This window comes from Amblyomma americanum, chromosome 1, assembly GCF_052857255.1.
Source record: "Amblyomma americanum isolate KBUSLIRL-KWMA chromosome 1, ASM5285725v1, whole genome shotgun sequence".
Taxonomy (NCBI): domain Eukaryota; kingdom Metazoa; phylum Arthropoda; class Arachnida; order Ixodida; family Ixodidae; genus Amblyomma; species Amblyomma americanum.
In genome coordinates, this window is record NC_135497.1 from 268,928,994 (window position 1) to 268,945,133 (window position 16,140).

Sequence of the window (16,140 nt, forward strand, 5' to 3'; positions counted from 1 at the left end):
ACTTTACCGGACACAGCCTTAGGTAGCCGTCCCTCCCATGACCCTCTCAGTTTATCGTGCGCATACTGCAGCATTTTTTTTTCGCCCACAGCGAGCAGAGTAAACTGTTGGAGCGTTGACATCAAGGCACTTGTGCCGCACTCGCCTTTTTTTGCTTCTCAGATTGTTCCTTTGGCCAAAATTATAAGTAGCTCCAAGCGCACGGTTCTCAACTGGGATACACGTCACGTGATGGCGACCCAGTTCCCTTGTCACACGAATAGAAAATAAAAAAAGCGTGCGCGGAAACGCCACGCCAGTCTCTTGTGGGTCTCTTCCTGTTCCTCTCGCGAGAAACGTCCGTGCAGCCTACCAACCGAGAGATACTCATGTAGCCTGTAATGCGATCTTGAGTGTTGCTTGCTGCTTGCTACGTTTCCGCAGAGACGCGCGCGCGCGCGCGTGTGTGTGTGTGTGTGTGTGTGTGTGTGTGTGTGTGTGTGTGTGTGTGTGTGTGTGTGTGTGTGTGTGTGTGTGTGTGTGTGTGTGTGTGTGTGTGTGTGTGTGTGTGTGTGTGTGTGTGTGTGTGTGTGTGTGTGTGTGTGTGTGTGTGTGTGTGTGTGTGTGTGTGTGTGTGTGTGTGTGTGTGTGTGTGTGTGTGTGTGTGTGTGTGTGTGTGTGTGTGTGTGTGTGTGTGTGTGTGTGTGTGTGTGTGTGTGTGTGTGTGTGTGTGTGTGTGTGTGTGTGTGTGTGTGTGTGTGTGTGTGTGTGTGTGTGTGTGTGGCGGGGGGGGGGGGCTGTGCGATTCTGGAGAAGAAATTCGTCCTCACCCGACAGCGGAAAAAAACGGCAGGTCCGAATTGGCATTTCTGGCGAAGACTGCGAGGTCTATACGCCTGCGCTTGTCAGTGTGGCAGTCGCGTTGTTGTTTTCGTTGTGGACACTTGGATTTTGCTCCATGTGAGAGAGGCGAAAACGAACGGGCATTCAACAATGAACCCCAGGACCACCCCCGAATGTAAGTGAGGGCAGAATAGTTCTCGTTTACTTCGAAACAAAATGGTGTGCAGTGGACACGGCGTAGGCGATGGCCAAACGCGACGCCTAAGTGAACTTTAGAGAAAAGAATTGTATTCAGGCAAAAGCTCCAAACAACACCTATGAACTGAGCTGGAAAATTTAGACACCTTGCCAAAGAAAAAAAGTAAAAACAAGCGTAGGAAAAGCAAGGACAAAAGACTACTGTTTTTAGACGCCAACGTTGCGCCTGCATTAAAACAAAGAATAAACGAAGAGAGTAGGTTACCCAGAATGCGAATAATTATTATTGAGTAATGCCGCACCTTGGCCAACCTACTCTATTTATTCGTTACTACAATGATATCGCTTTTATCAAATCCATATTTACATCAACTATGCCACTTTTTTTTCCCTGCAGTGTCGCTTTAACGAAGGCTGCACAAGCTCTTCAAACAGGGCAACTAGGACGCGCGATGAAAGAGGAGAAAACTATGCGACTTGACAAGATACGCTATGGTCACAGAGGAGCGCACGAGGATTTCTCAGCGTCTCGTGCTGAACGTAGCAAGTCCGAAATGAGGCCGGCCATGTTTGACGGTTCTTGCCTATAAGTGTAAACGAGCTAGAGCTAAGCATTACTGGGCATAATATTTTCTTTGCAGAATTTAAAGAAAATTTGCCAAAACAAATAAGAAAGTATGACAGAATTTACCGTGAAATTTGTAGGTCTTCTGCATCTTTATTTTTTAACTATGCTCATTATCTGGCTGGCCGGGGACCTTAAATATCCTGGAAGGTAAGTTTTTAATTGTGCGTGGGTGTGGCGACTTCTAGAGAAGCACTCTACAAGAGTAAAAAATACTCTTCTCTTTTTTTTCCCGAGTCCCTGCTGAAGACGTACCTTCGGCGTACTTGCGGGACTTGTGGCTGACCTCCCACTTGGGCGTGCCGTACTTGCGCAGCCAGAGGCACTCCAAGTGCAGGATAGCCCCCGGGTACACGACCAGTTTGCCGTCATTGCTCTGCGCCACCGGCATCACATGCGGCCGGAACAGTATCGTCGGAGGCTTCTCCACTGCGGCCCGCACCGACAGCAGCACGCACGGGTAAAAGGAGAAGGAAGGAGGGCACTCGTATAGAGATCGATTTCAGTTATTTCAAACGCGTACCACAAGGACAGAACCAGCTGGTGAACAAAGACCGAGGCACTTCAGACATACGTATACAAATGGAAAAGCGGAACGCTTCGGCGACATGCTTTTAAGACGAGAGCCGTCGCAGCTCGAAATCTCTTACAATAACGCCTTGACTTCGGCCAAGAGAGGTGTTCAAGGACGCAACAAAACACTGCAGCCTGCGGGCGGTTCTCTTGACCGAGGGGGCAGGCACTCACGCGCGTAGTCGTTCTCCTGGGAGAGTCCGAAGCAGGAGGGCTTGACGCCGTCCCAGTCGCCGTACACGCAGCGGCGTCGCACGCTGCCCACCAGGCTGTACTTGCCGATGTCCTTGCAGCGAAAGACGAGCTCGGAGCCCGGCGGGAAATGGAGCGCGTCGTCCGTGATGCGCCGGTCGCCCTGGAAGGCCTCCAGGTTGGGCTCCGTGTTGCGGAACACGCAGGACCGGTTGCGCCGCTCTTCCTTGGGCACCGACAGCTGCTGGGCACCGTCCTCTGCGCCGCGAATATCGCGTACACACTGCTATAGTGAGGCTGACGTGAGCATTGACTGAGACGCCTGTGGCCTGCACTGCAGAGCTGTACCCATAGCGGACCACTGCAGAATGGGCAGTTTGCGGCTGAAAGCTATGGACCTGTCCGAACAGTAGGGCCCGGGAGGCGGCCGAAGCAGACCTGATGTTTCATGCCTTTATCTGCCAATTTGTTTTCACCTACGTTATTATTGGGCATTATCATAGGGGGCTTGAGCCCCCTACGACAATGCCCAATGAATCAATAATAAATGGAGCTGTGGAGAGACGCCTACATGAACCATTCGTCACTGTAGTTGGCCGATTACGAGTTTCGGTTGCCTAGAGGGCGCTTACAGCGCTGACGTAAGTCTTTAGCACAAGAGTTTGCTATGCTGCCAATGCACACCCTGTGCTGTACAAATATCTGTTTTTCTGTTCAGTAAAGTGCCGCTGAAAATGAGAGTTCGTGTCCCCATTTCTCGTGACTGTTTCGAATTTTTGTTCCGCTGTTTGCTCGCCTTTGTAATGGACCCTCGCCAACTAGCCTTTAAGTCGACACTGCTGCATTATGCCAGCACACTGGCTCCAGAAGTCGTTGCCGTGACTGAAATCAGTATAACACTTATTTCTCTATCACCCGACTTCGTCGCGAAGAGAGCGTGCCCGCATTTCCCAAGCATCTTGTCACGATCCAGGAAATGAATGCACGGTACAGGTGCTAAAGCCCAAAATACATTTAACCCAACGCCCCTTGCACTCCACGTCGGCTTCCAGCGCTCTTTATTTCTCGCCCTACGTTCGCGGGTGCTAAGAATGTTCTGTGGAACGATGGACTTGTTAACGTCGCAACGGAAATGAGTAGCACTGACATGCAGTGCTCTAATCCGGCAATTTTTTTCACGGTAAGGAGTTAGGAAAGACTGGATAACCGATTTCGCTCTTTCACTGTTCTTGCGATGTGAAATGGCACCAAGTGGTTTAGTATGGTCCGGTAGAATAGTAAAAGTGATGGTTAGCTCCGCATGCGGGGGAAAGGTGAAAAGACAGAGTTCCGCTAACCGCACTTCTCGGGGCGGCCCAGCCAGCTGCCATCCTCACAGAGGAGCTTCCAGGTGCTCCTCTCGCCTCCGCCTGCGCCGTCGATGCAGCGGAAGACCACCTCTGTACCGTGCGGGAACTGCAGCAAGCCCCGCGAGTCTCCCTCTTCCCCCTCCTCCTTCTCCTCCTCCTCGGACCTCGACGGTGACGAGGACCGGAAGGCGAGCGCGTTGTGCAGTCTCTCGGGGGCGCTGCAGGGCCGGTCCGAAGGTGGCGGTGACGTGGCGCGACGCGGGACGGCGTCACCTCCAGCGGGGGGTGCCGGGGACGCCGTCGGCGGAGACTCCTCCACGACGACTGCCGCTGGGGGCCGCCGACTTCGGCGGCGACGTCTCCTCTGCCGCTGGGGAGGCAACGCGCGCACGCAACGGCTCAGCGTCCACTATGGAGGCCGCGGGACACCTCCGGGAACTCGGTGCCCTATCCTTGCCGTGACGGTGTGCATTCACGGCGTTCTGAAGGCGTATGGAACGAATTCTACATTTCTTATTGCGCACAAATTCAGAGGTGGCGTTGCCCAGATTCATATGAAATAAATTGCAGTTTGCTTATGTCGTGAAGACCCTCTGCCTGCATTTTACGTTACAGTGTCTTGGAACAGAAAGATGTAGCAAGGCAGACGACATCAAGTAATAGAGTGCATCAAAGACTGCAATGCCAAACTGCACATATTGTTCAACCGGACGAGCACATACTACAGCAAGGTATAATTGCCATGAACATCATTCACAGCTTATTATTTTAATTCATTAAATTTTTATATGAAAAATTAAACAATACAAACAATGGTTTGTACTTCTGCTGAGATGAGACGTAGGGTTCTATCTATCTCAGAGGGAGAGAGTCGAGACAAAAAAGGGCCAATAAAATGAGAATCAGAGGGAATGGACTTGAGGGGACGAGGGCGCAAATACGTGTTTCAATGTTGGGAAAAAGCGCGTACGCGGATTCAAAAAAAAAAAAAAGGAACGCACATATAATGTTTTCGTAAGCTGAAATGTTTATAGATATAACTTGGTGCATATCGCAAGTGTGAAAACAGACAGGTGGTTATGCCCGTAGGTAAGATTACCACATTCTGGTATGCGTGAGACTGCTGAACATGTGCTTTTCGTATATGCGCCATCTAGCTGATGTGCGAATGCACATAGAATTACTAAATTTAGCGTACGTAGGATGCGAGTGTACCTGCATTCAGGATTTGAAATGATACATAAAAGGATTATTAAGAAACTTTGAAATCTAGGTAGCGTACTTTTGTAATGTCGCAGTCTTGAAAACATTGTGACATTTTGAATCCCAACAATTTCAGTCCTCTGCTTAGAAGCCTGCCATGAAAAACGCATGGAATTATTTATCTTCACACTTTCACTACACGTTTTGCCTCAGACATGATATCGCATCATAAATGTTTATATACTGACATGTTCCCATTTTAAACTCGCTATGGTAACTTGTATAAAAAAATTAAGTAGACCAAACGTCAGAGCGCAGTATGAAATAGACCCCGGCGTTGTCTGCCTTAGAATTATATTTGTGAAAACACGTCATCTTGAGAATATAAATAATTTGCTTTTTGTCCTCAAGTATACGCCAAAACTGGGAGGCGCGCTTCTCGGCGCTTTGGCTGAGATCAAAGTGTGGAAGCACGCTTCTCCACATAGCATAAGTCTTGGAGTTGTGTGCTGTGTGGAGAAGCTCGCTCAAGAAAGAAAATCGCGAAATGACAAGCTACATTCTGAGTCGTCACAGAACCTCCTGTTGTTGAGTTTCACCGATGAAGACTAAGATTAAAAATACACTCTCTCGGCTGAAGGGGGCCATCTGGTAACCGCTGACATGCGACGATCCTTGCGGATTACGAAAAGCTCGAATATCTCAAGGGTGTGGGAATCAAAGGAGGGTTCCAGGTTTTACGTTGGAATACGAGATAAGCGTGTGCATGGACTCTGGCTTTAGGCTACACCTTATAACACGTCTCGTGCTGATGGCCTGTTCTTATTTTGGCATAATAAAAACGGTCGGCACAGCCAGTGGCATGCAGTGTCCTCACCATTTTGCCCTGCCGTTCTTAAAAATCACCTTTAAGGCTCTGAACTTAAATGTGGGCAGCGTCTGATATGAACTTAAAATAAGTTTGTCTTTCTAGATGATATTTAAAAAGGCTACATACTGTGTTTGCAGTAAGACGAAGTCCAGGATTCTTTGACATCAATTTTATTGATGAGGCAACTGTGGAGTATTGTAAGGTACTGTTATGGAAATTCCGAAGGTAATGGTCCATCCTTCCGATGATAGTAAAGACGTTAATAGCGAAAAAAAAATGCAACCCAGCAGAGTATAGATCTCCAGATATATTGATTGTTATAGCGAAATCTTACGATATATGAAGAAAATTGCGTTCAAGAACAATTTTTCGTTGAAAAATACACTTGTCAAGAATTTCTGGTTATCACTCAACAAATCTAAACTGGCGTAAAACTTTAAACTAACCCTCAAATGCAGTGCCCGTATGCATCAGGTGTTTTTTTATACGCCGGTAACTGCTCAATGCTACTTAGGAGGAGGTCAGGGATTGAACCTGTTGTTTATTTGGTGCATGTGGTCTTATGCGTGATCATTCAAGCGCTTAGCCGACATATTAACTGTTTTATATTTCCCGCTAATTTCAAAAGCCTCCTCGCCGAAGTCGGCTCTTTCTCGAAACAATTTTTTTTATCTGTTAAGTCTGAGGCAACGCATTCGGCTGCCAAACCCAAGATTGCGGGATCGAATCCCAGCCGGGGCGGCTGCATTTCAGTGAAGGTGGACTGCAAAAGACGCCCGTGTGCTGTGCGATGTCAGCGCACGTTAAAGAACTCCAGGTGGTCGAAATTAGCCCAGAGCCCTCCACTATGGAGTACCACTGTAAAGGGACAAGAGCAGGATGTTTGATATGCGCGTCATATGAAACATGATGGTACCCGCAGCCATTTTTTTTTTACGTCGTTCGATCCCATTTGCTGATTGCGAATCGCAGCCCTACTACAGCGTTAGCCCTCAGCCACGAATCCGCCTAGTCATCCATATATGCTACCGCGGCTATTTGTGCTTTATCAGTGCCAGTTAACTGGTCGTGGTAGTCGTGGATGGCATCATCACTGAGCACGGAGCAAGACTATACAGGAGGTGAAACTCCCGTCTCCGCAAGCAAGCGCAGGCGACCAGATAACGTATAATACGTATGCGCCGACGGGGGCGCATGCAGAGGCGGCGCCTTGCGGCGCCTCGTAGAAGCAGCAGGAAAAAAAAAAATGCAGCGCCCGGGCAGGCGGCTCCGGCGCGCGCTCAAAGCAGACGACAAGCAGACGAAACGGGTGTTTGCTTCAGCGGGCACGCCGTGACGTTGTATTTTAGTAGTTTCTTTCCAGGCTGCCAGGCGCCGCCAGCAGGATAGTGGCGCCGCGGGATGTGACCTTTTCTGGTCGCCGCAGACGGCGGAGTTTCCACTCCTTACAGTCTTTCTCCGTGTCACTGGGTTAATTATTTCGCGGTCCAGCAAACTCTGCACTCGTCGCATCCTGAGGGGAATCGGCTGTATTTTTTTTATTCACACGGTTGCAGTTGTGCCACAGGTATCCAAAATGATCTTGTTCTCATAGGAAGCCTCTGACCCTTGCTTCGGCATGTTTTGTGGTAAGGGCGATTAAAACGGGCCCCTTATTTACCGCTCGCGCCGCTCCCGACCGTCATAAAGGAGATCGCAAGGATAGCGGTGTCGCGCACCTGCTCCTTGGCCCGAGCCGGGCGCCGACGGCGTCTGCGGCGTCAGCTGCGTCGGCATCGGCGGCAGGCAGGTGGGCGGCGCCGGCTGCAGCCGGCCCATGCGGCAGCGAAGCGGAGACGCCGGCCACTGGCGCAGGTGCGGTTCGTCGCAGGCGTACTCGACCGACGAGCCCGGCGAGATGGTCAGGCCGGCCCTGTAGCCGCCCAGGTATCGGCCGCCCCTCAACGCCGGCAGCTCGCACGGCTCTGCGCCAGGGACAATCAACCCCCATGCTCAATGCCTGTCTGCGGCGCGGTTGTGGGTTGCGCGGAGGAACTTGCGCTGGCACGGAGGCAAAATCTAGCAGGCAGGCTATGCAACACAACACGCTGCACAGGAAGTAATGTGCAGGGGGAGCTACAAAATGCAATTATAACAAGCTGCAAGGTTGAGATAGTTGAGAATGATGACACATTTTTCTTAATCCTTGCAAGGACAAGAGGGTGCACGTTATGCGTCCAGACATGAGCCAGCAAACCAACTCCGGCACTTCAAGAAAAAAAAAATGTTAGGAAGACTTCAGAAAACACTATTGCGTAATCACTGTGTAGTCATTGAAAGAGCTGTGCGGTCGACCACAGCAGACCTAATAGGGCTACGCAGTAGCAGCAATATATGGCGCACTGCTTCGCTGCGCCGTCTATATCTGAGGGACTTGTTACTGACACGCTACCTGCTTTGGTCGACAAGAAAACGGAGATGCTTCTAAAACTCGTTTACATTAAGATTCTTCATTTCTTTAGCAACTGACACGTTATTAGCACTTTCGTATATTAGACCAAGGTGAGCTGGAATACTCAGTCATTTCGATGAGGTATTAATCATTGTGATGATTAAATTCATGGTTGCGATGTCACTTTCGATCGGCGACGTGAACGAGACTAATATACGTAACATACGAGCCTTCATCGCCACCGCTGAACATTTTTTTTACAGTGCCAACACTGCGACAAAAAAAAAAAATCATGGCTCCAGAGAACAAGTGCATCGCCTGCATGCACTATGTGCCATTATGGTTAGAGCATGCGCAGACCACTAGTACAACGCTCTGTAAAATGCCTGGTATATAGACGCCCTTATTTCGTACATTCGCCTCCACGCGTTGAAATACCGCGAGTGAAAAAAAAAAGACAACTACATCTACATGCCCTAACGCATAATGCTCCTGAATGGGTATCAAGAGGTTGCAGGTTCAAACCATGCCGGGGTCGCACCGCGCGTTTGGTGGTTATTTGAATCATTCTTGCCGAATGGCACTTTATTTTAGGCAACAGTTTCGCTGCCTGCCGGTTCTGCCGCTTAAAGCCTGGGCTCCATGTACGCGAAAACTCACGCGAACGCGAAGGCGACGGCGGCGGCGACGGCTGGTGTTCGCTCTGTCGCTTGTGGGAAACCTCCATGCAAGCGAAGGCGGCAGGCGACGCGAACCCGCGACGTGCGCAGCGGATTCCGTGCTTTGCGCACTCAAGCTTAGAAACACGCCCGTAACCTGTTCTCTCTCTCTTAAAATTTTGTGTGTGCCTCATAGTCAGGGCCAAAGGAATATTTCCTCTACGGCAGCGGTGTAGCGGCAGTGGAGATAGCCAAAGGCGTGCTTGCGGAGACGAAATCACATCACGGGTTCACGGGGGAGGTGTGCTTTCGTTCGGTGCCTGTGCACTCCGGCTTAGTAAAAACACTCCCATAAACTGTCGCCGCAACCTGAATGTAAGTGAGCAAACTATAATCTACCAGTGAGAATGCGCGCCGCGAGTGTTTCTGCACAGTTGGAGCGCAGCGGCACGGTGGATCGAGCGCCGATACCCGCGGCTCGACACGCATCTCTCCCTGCAGTACGCCCGCTCGCGTAGCCCGCTCCAAATGCTGTTAGCCCTCCGCACCCAACAAGTAGATTGTTTTAATTATTTAAATCGTGCGGGTCTGGCTCTGAGCTACAAACCCAAATATTTTATCGACGGTGGCGATGACCAAGACGACGCGCTGGTTTCGTGAGATGTGCCCGTGAGAAACCGTGGACAAACCGGAAACGGCGTTGTGGGGCTCTGATTGGCCAGTCGCGTGGGGGACTTCCGGGCGACGAGCGAAATTTTCTGTGGGTGCAGATCCGAGCGACACGACACGGCAAGCGACACATGCATTTTGCTTCGCGCGACGGCGTCGCTCGTCGCTTGCCGCCGTCGCCTTCGCGTTCGCGTGAGTTTTCGCGTACATGGAGTCCAGGCTTAAGTCATATCTGGCTTTGGCAGGCCAGATAGGTTCTTTTTTTTCTTTGCACGCCAGGTTGTTGTTGTTGTTGTTATTATTATTATTACTATTATTATTATTATTATTATTATTATTATTATTATTATTATTATTATTATTATTATTATTATTATTATTATTATTATTATTATTATTGTTATTATTATTATTATTATAAGGCGCACTTTGAGGCTGCTTTTTCCCGCATACGGACCTCTCAGACAAGCTTCCATTCGTAAAGTTTCGCATGATTAGATTACAAATTTCAACTAGTGTAACTGCACGAAATACAGATTTTCTTAACTGTATGGCATCCCCCCCCCCCCCTTTCTGCTTGAAAAACAAAGAGGCGATTTTTGGGCCTTTTCCTTATTTCATTACCCGTTTAACTTCCGCATTTCACCTGCCGGCATCGTAGAAAATGCCCGTCGGTAGTCGCCTACTTATGATGCGTGGCGAGATGACCACGATAAAGCGCAAACTAAGTCACGATTGCTGATGTAGCACTAGGCAGAAGCATCTTAGTGACAGCTCTGAATGTCGTGACGAGTTAGCCTGCGCGCGCAACAGAAACGAAAGGGAACTAACTGGAAATCACAAAGAATTGACCTTTAAGGAACGCGACAGCCGCGGAAAAGCTGACTTCCCTCGCCACCTAAATACGCAACCTTAGATTGCATGCTGTATTTGCAGACTCTGCTTTTGCCACCAACGTACGAGCAGCAACGGCCAGTGCGTGTCTAAATTCCACGCTTCGCGACAAGCCGCCAAGAGTTATTTTCGTGACTGCCGTGTCCCGTAAACTTTTGCAGCCGACCGCGCCTGCAGCGAAAAGGGAGATGTATGGAAAAGTAAGGCACATAATTCATTGGCAGAATATTTTGCCCAACTGGCTCCTGACATTTCTGAGCACACCGCCGCGGCAGCGTCAAATGATGCCAACAGGTATAGATAGGGCCCGTCAAAAGTTCCCGGGCCACAGGGTCTGCTTTTCAGCAGTATACATATTCTGGCACTTAAGACGCCTATGAAGCTACCAAGATTCTCAGGGTGAGGTGAGAGCAAAGTCGGTCTTTTTTTTCCGCTTTTCCGGAGTTCGGTTGATTTGGCGGAAGACTCGCAGCACAGAGCTAGTTGAGCAGGGTAGGCGGACGGCACACAGCTGGAACAGGCGAAATTGAACTTTATACAAACACTTAAACGGCGGTACTGCGTCACAAAACTAGCACACAAAAGTAGCAAGCGGCTCACTTCCAGCTATCAGAGCTGACTCAACACGTCATGCCCAGCTACGCAAGTTGGCTGAATAACTAACTCTTGCGCTCACTGCTCGCACTTCATGGCTCCCCGTAAGGCGAGGCCTACCTACTCATGGCTCCTCGAAGCCTGACCGAGAGGCGCACTAAACGACGCAGCACGCGCGAAATTTCCAAGCGCCGCTGAGGGTGAGTTACCCCCGCTAGCCGCCGCCGCAGCTCGCGGAAGATGCGTCTCTCTGCCCGAATCTTCCCGATTTTGCTCAAACTGTCAGTCGGCAGCACGGTGCAAGAATACTCAGGTGTTGACACTGCGCCCGCTGGAGCGTCCCGATTATGCTCGGCCGCGGCGGAGCGCGCCTTGCAGTTCGGCTGCAAGCCGACAGATGGCGCCGATGTCAGTGGGCCCAGTTGAGCGGTGCTGGCGCCTTGAGATTCCACTGCCAAAGCTCGACTTTCGCTTTGTGGGCGTGAATTGAATTGAGAACGCTAAAGAAGTTCGTAGCTTGGAATTAAAATTAGTAGTGTGCCAGTCTTAAAATTTTGTTTGCGTGAAATTATTTCGTGCAAAGCAGTTAATGATATGAACTCGGTCGAGCAGCACTCGATTATCTTGCGCGATGGCTCATTCACGTTTCGCTTTCTCGTTCAATTCATAAATCATTCGATCTAATCATAAATCTAAGCATAATAAATATAAGTGGGGGTGATCGTGCCCTTTTCCGTTCACAAGGGCAGATTATTATGGCACCAGAAAGTTTTTGCTTCACGCTTATCGTTGCTTTTTCACTCTGTATGAAGATCGTTCAAACGTTGTTTCGCTGAGTGCGCTAATTTTCAAGATGCAGCGCACTAGTATAGCGCGGCTATTTACGACTGAAGTAGTGAAGAGGCTGCGTATTAGGTAAAAACTTTCTCACGCCGGAAATGTTCCAGACGGGATGCAAGGGTGCGTCGGATCATGGACCATAACCCAACACGAAAGCTTGAGAAAACGGCATTTTTATTCCGATGCATATTATCATAGAACGGACATAATTTTCAATAAGCTCCTTTCCACTGGAGGCTAAATGGCTCTTGAAGGACTCAAGTATGCAGGGGTCAACGTTCAGCCAAGTACGCTTTCGAAACTCACGAGGTGAAAAAATATAAGGAAATCACCATCTCAGAAGGTCACACTGTCATGTACTCCCACAATAAAAAAACGAATTGAAAAATTTCAGAACTTTATTGCACACCATATGCACAGTGCAAACAAAAAATGCAGTAACTGGGTGAAATATTCAAGATATACACAGTGTCACTGCGCGGTAACAGCAGTTTTCCGTCTAACGTAAGCAGAAAAAGTCGCAAACACTTTGGCATAGAGGAACATATGATGAAAATTGCGGCTAAGAGGAACAAAGCTTTGCCAGTTTCTTTTTTTCTTGAGTCTCCTTTTTCATGCTCATGTTAACGTGCCTGCAGTGCTGCCTTATCCGCATGCTAACATAGCAGTGCAGCAACTGAGCCACTGTTTCTTCCTTGTGCTCATCACATGGAAAAGTAATGGTGTAGGTGTCAAGAACACCATCAATTGTGTCCCAGTAGACAGTCTCCACTTATCCAAACGAACATTGTCGGACGGAGCTTTGAACAATGTCACACGCTCCGCACAAGTCCGGTAGCCCGAATTGCAGTTCGGCACGAAGCACTTTCGTTCCATTGCGCAGCACTCAGCGCAGCACTCACCAGCTGTGGGCTACTCTGCCGACGATAGCCAAACACAAGGTCTTGGTCTAAAATAAAGGAACTTGTTTAAAACAGCACAGCAAGCAGCCGCATACTACAAAACGAGGCAAAAACACGTGCGCACTGCCGGGCCACGCCGGACCGAGCCGCCTAGCGTGGGACCCCATTTCGCAGCGCCCTCTAAGTTGGTGACCGGTCGGACCGGTTTCCAAGGCCCCCCCCCCCCACCCCAACATATTGTGGCCGCGAGCGGGCGGCGCTCTCGCGCGCGGCGGGGGAAGAGTGTCAACACCTCAGTATGGTATTCTTACACCGTGGTCGGCAGTCGCCAATTTCGCCGGGATAGGAGGGCCAGGGCCGTGCCCCCGCCTTCGAGTATGTTCGAGATAAGTATTCTCTGTGTCCTTCTCCGGCGGCCAAGTCGATATCGCCCATAGGGTTAACCAGAACAGCCTTGCAGGGAGAATGATACATTTCCTATCCCCTACAGAGATTCCGCGGTACAGGGGTGTCGTAAATGCTCCACTGCACGGCTCAAGAGACGACACGGTGGCGTAGGAACTTTTGACACACCATGCACTTCCACATTTCGATTGACATGTCGTGAACCAGTTCACATTTGAGGAGTCTTTCTAATTAAGTACTAAGCACTAGCCGGCGTTGTATACTTGCACTTAACAGCGCTCTTCAAAAGCGAAGCAAGCACGTTCGCTCCCTCCCGGATGAAGCGCAGGTTCTGCCGCCTATATACATCGGCATCGGCCGAGCAATAAATTCAGAAATAGTACACCACAAAACTTTACCGCCAATGGTTGGACTGTCGTAATTATGACGGGCTTCCCTCATATTGGCCGGGGCCTTATGCCTTTCTCATTCCCGTTCCTTCCGGTCGTCTTCTTTCCGCAAACACCGCCCTTCTGCGTTCGCCGCAGCTTGTCAGTGTCTGTCGCGCTTCTTTAATATCATCCTGCCCCTTATTATTTCTTCTCTCGCTCTTTCCCGCCGTCTTCTAAAAAAGCGCAGGATTCAGGATCAAGGAGAAAAGGGAATAACGGGCCCGTCAGCTAGGGCGCGGGAGAAAGGGAGGCAAATGACGTCTGCCGACGGCCACAGGGGCTGCTGTTGTCGGCGCTGCGCAAACAAAGCTCTCGCTCCTTCTCGGAGGCAGCCCGGTCCTATGTCAAACAGCGCGTGCTGTTTGCCCTTCTCGACTACGGAGGAGGAGTACGTCTGCCGGTCTTGAGCCATGCACCTCCCGCGGAGCGAAACCAGCGCTCACGACAGTGGCTTTCTTACGCCAAACAGCCCCGAGCCGAGCCTCCGGCTATACGAGCCGGCTAACGAATGTGAGGGAGGTGCGGAGAAAAGAAAAAGGCACCTCGAATTCGAGCTGCAGACAAAGGCGCGCCGTTTCGGAAACATCTCTTTAACATATGCGCGCACCTCGGTACGGCACACACTCGGGTTAACGAGATTAAAAACGTGGCGTGGTTTGAAAAGAAAGGACGGGACTGCGGAATGCGAATGACTGTGGTCGATGGAAATGATACGAAGCGTAAAATATATATTTTTCGTTCTTGGTCCCGGGACGGCTACGAGTGAAAAGAGAATCCAACTGTTTGATCACGGCTTAATTTAAGACGCAGTGCGCTGGTGGCTCGCGAATATATGTATCCCGAGAAACGGAACACCGATGCTGGTTCTCCCCCCTCCCCTACTTCCTTCCCCACGGGCTTGTTAGAACTGAATAAATTATTTATATGCTAATTTCGCGAACTAAACTTTTTTTTTTCATAATACATCGAGCGTTTTATTCTTTTATGGCTCCCTCGTAGATGCGGAACGACTACACCGGACACCTTCCAGCGTGTGCATCCAGATGACTTCCCGACGGAGGGATCGTCGGCGACTACACTTTCGCGCAAGCATCGTGCGTATTGGCATTGACAGCGCATGCTGCCAACGCCAATAGAAACAAAGGAAAATACATAGCAGAGAAGAGAACGAGACAACGGCGGTCCGGGGCGTTAACGCGCTGGGTGGCGTGTGAGTGCAATTTCTTTCTTTGCCTCCAGCAAAATTACTTAGCCACCCCGCCCACGCAGCGAAAGCAGCAACTCTCCGGCGCTCGCGATAATGCCCGACGCCGCTTCACTGGAATCCAATTAGTTCTTTCGAACTTGTTTACTTCCCGTCTCTTCCCAGCTCTTGACAATATCCGCGTCAGTTGTCGCGCAGCCGAGGGCAAGATGACATTTCTAGACTGTAGACGGCGCATCTTTAGGCCGCCGACTCTGTCTGCATTTTCCAGTTTGGCGCCTGCTGGCTGGTCTTGTTGCGATTCCCTCCAGATGTTGTTTCTCAGCTTAGGTCCCTGAGGCGCGCATGGAACTTGCGCGCATAATTAACTCTCGGAACTCGATTTCCTCTCCTTTTCTTTCGCTTCAGACGTTACCAAAGCAAATAAAAGCTTGGGCCGCAAAATTCTCGAGCCCGTGCGCATTAACAGATGCGTCTGCAAAATTCATTTCACAAAAATACAAAGTTAGAGTGAATATTAGGCGCAACACTTCTTGAAACTGAACACACGTTTCGGTATGCTTCATGCCTTATGGGTGACTAGAACTGAACTCTTACTTTTGTAGACAATTTTTCGTAAGTCTACTCTCGAACTGCTTTTGCAGCGCAGCTCTAAGGCGCCCACTCCTGGCTTGCGCGTCTTCGTCGTTGTGGGCGTAGCTACGATAACGAAGGGAGAGCAAGAATGAAAAAAGCGCGGAGGAGGAGGTAGCAGAAGAGTAAGGTGGAAAGTGCAGGAGAAGGGTACGGCGGGGGAACACGAGAATGGTCGAGCTCATCTTTGAACCGGCTATTGCGAATTACTCCTTAAACGCGTTTATATATAGCCGTCATGCTTAGTACTTTCACCGCAACCACCTGCGTAAAAACGAGTGCGCGGTGGATGCCGTAGCAGGCAGATACCTCAGCACCCCCTCCCCGTTTCATGCTGCTGCTGCTGCTGCTATTGCTGTCAGGAAGAATGAAAAGGAAAGTGCACGGGCCTGCCCACTGGCCACATTTCAGGTGGCACACATGGTGGTGGTAGTGGTTTTATTAAAAATAATAGTAAAAAGGAAGGAAAAGATTTTTGCTAGCCCCGGCATCTGCCATCGATACTGAAGCACCTGAGCTGGGGCAGCGGAAATAAAGGACAGCAGGCAGAATGGAGAAATGAAATGAAAGAGGTGAGGGGACAGGAATAGAGGACAGGGGGAGAAGTAATATGTAGAAACTATTTACACAATAAGTAATGTGTCC

The 16,140-nt window shown here is 49.9% G+C and overlaps 1 protein-coding gene across 1 annotated transcript in view; it reads right to left on the bottom strand.

Annotated features, from left to right (window-relative positions):
- LOC144115058 (sushi, von Willebrand factor type A, EGF and pentraxin domain-containing protein 1-like) overlaps positions 1-16,140 on the bottom strand; it is a 541,580-nt gene that overhangs the window by 14,069 nt on the left and 511,371 nt on the right. Inside the window, 5 exon segments of the mRNA XM_077649191.1 lie at positions 1,901-2,074; positions 2,393-2,668; positions 3,748-4,093; positions 4,095-4,129; positions 7,552-7,797. Of these exon segments, the coding sequence (XP_077505317.1) occupies positions 1,901-2,074; positions 2,393-2,668; positions 3,748-4,093; positions 4,095-4,129; positions 7,552-7,797 (1,077 nt within the window).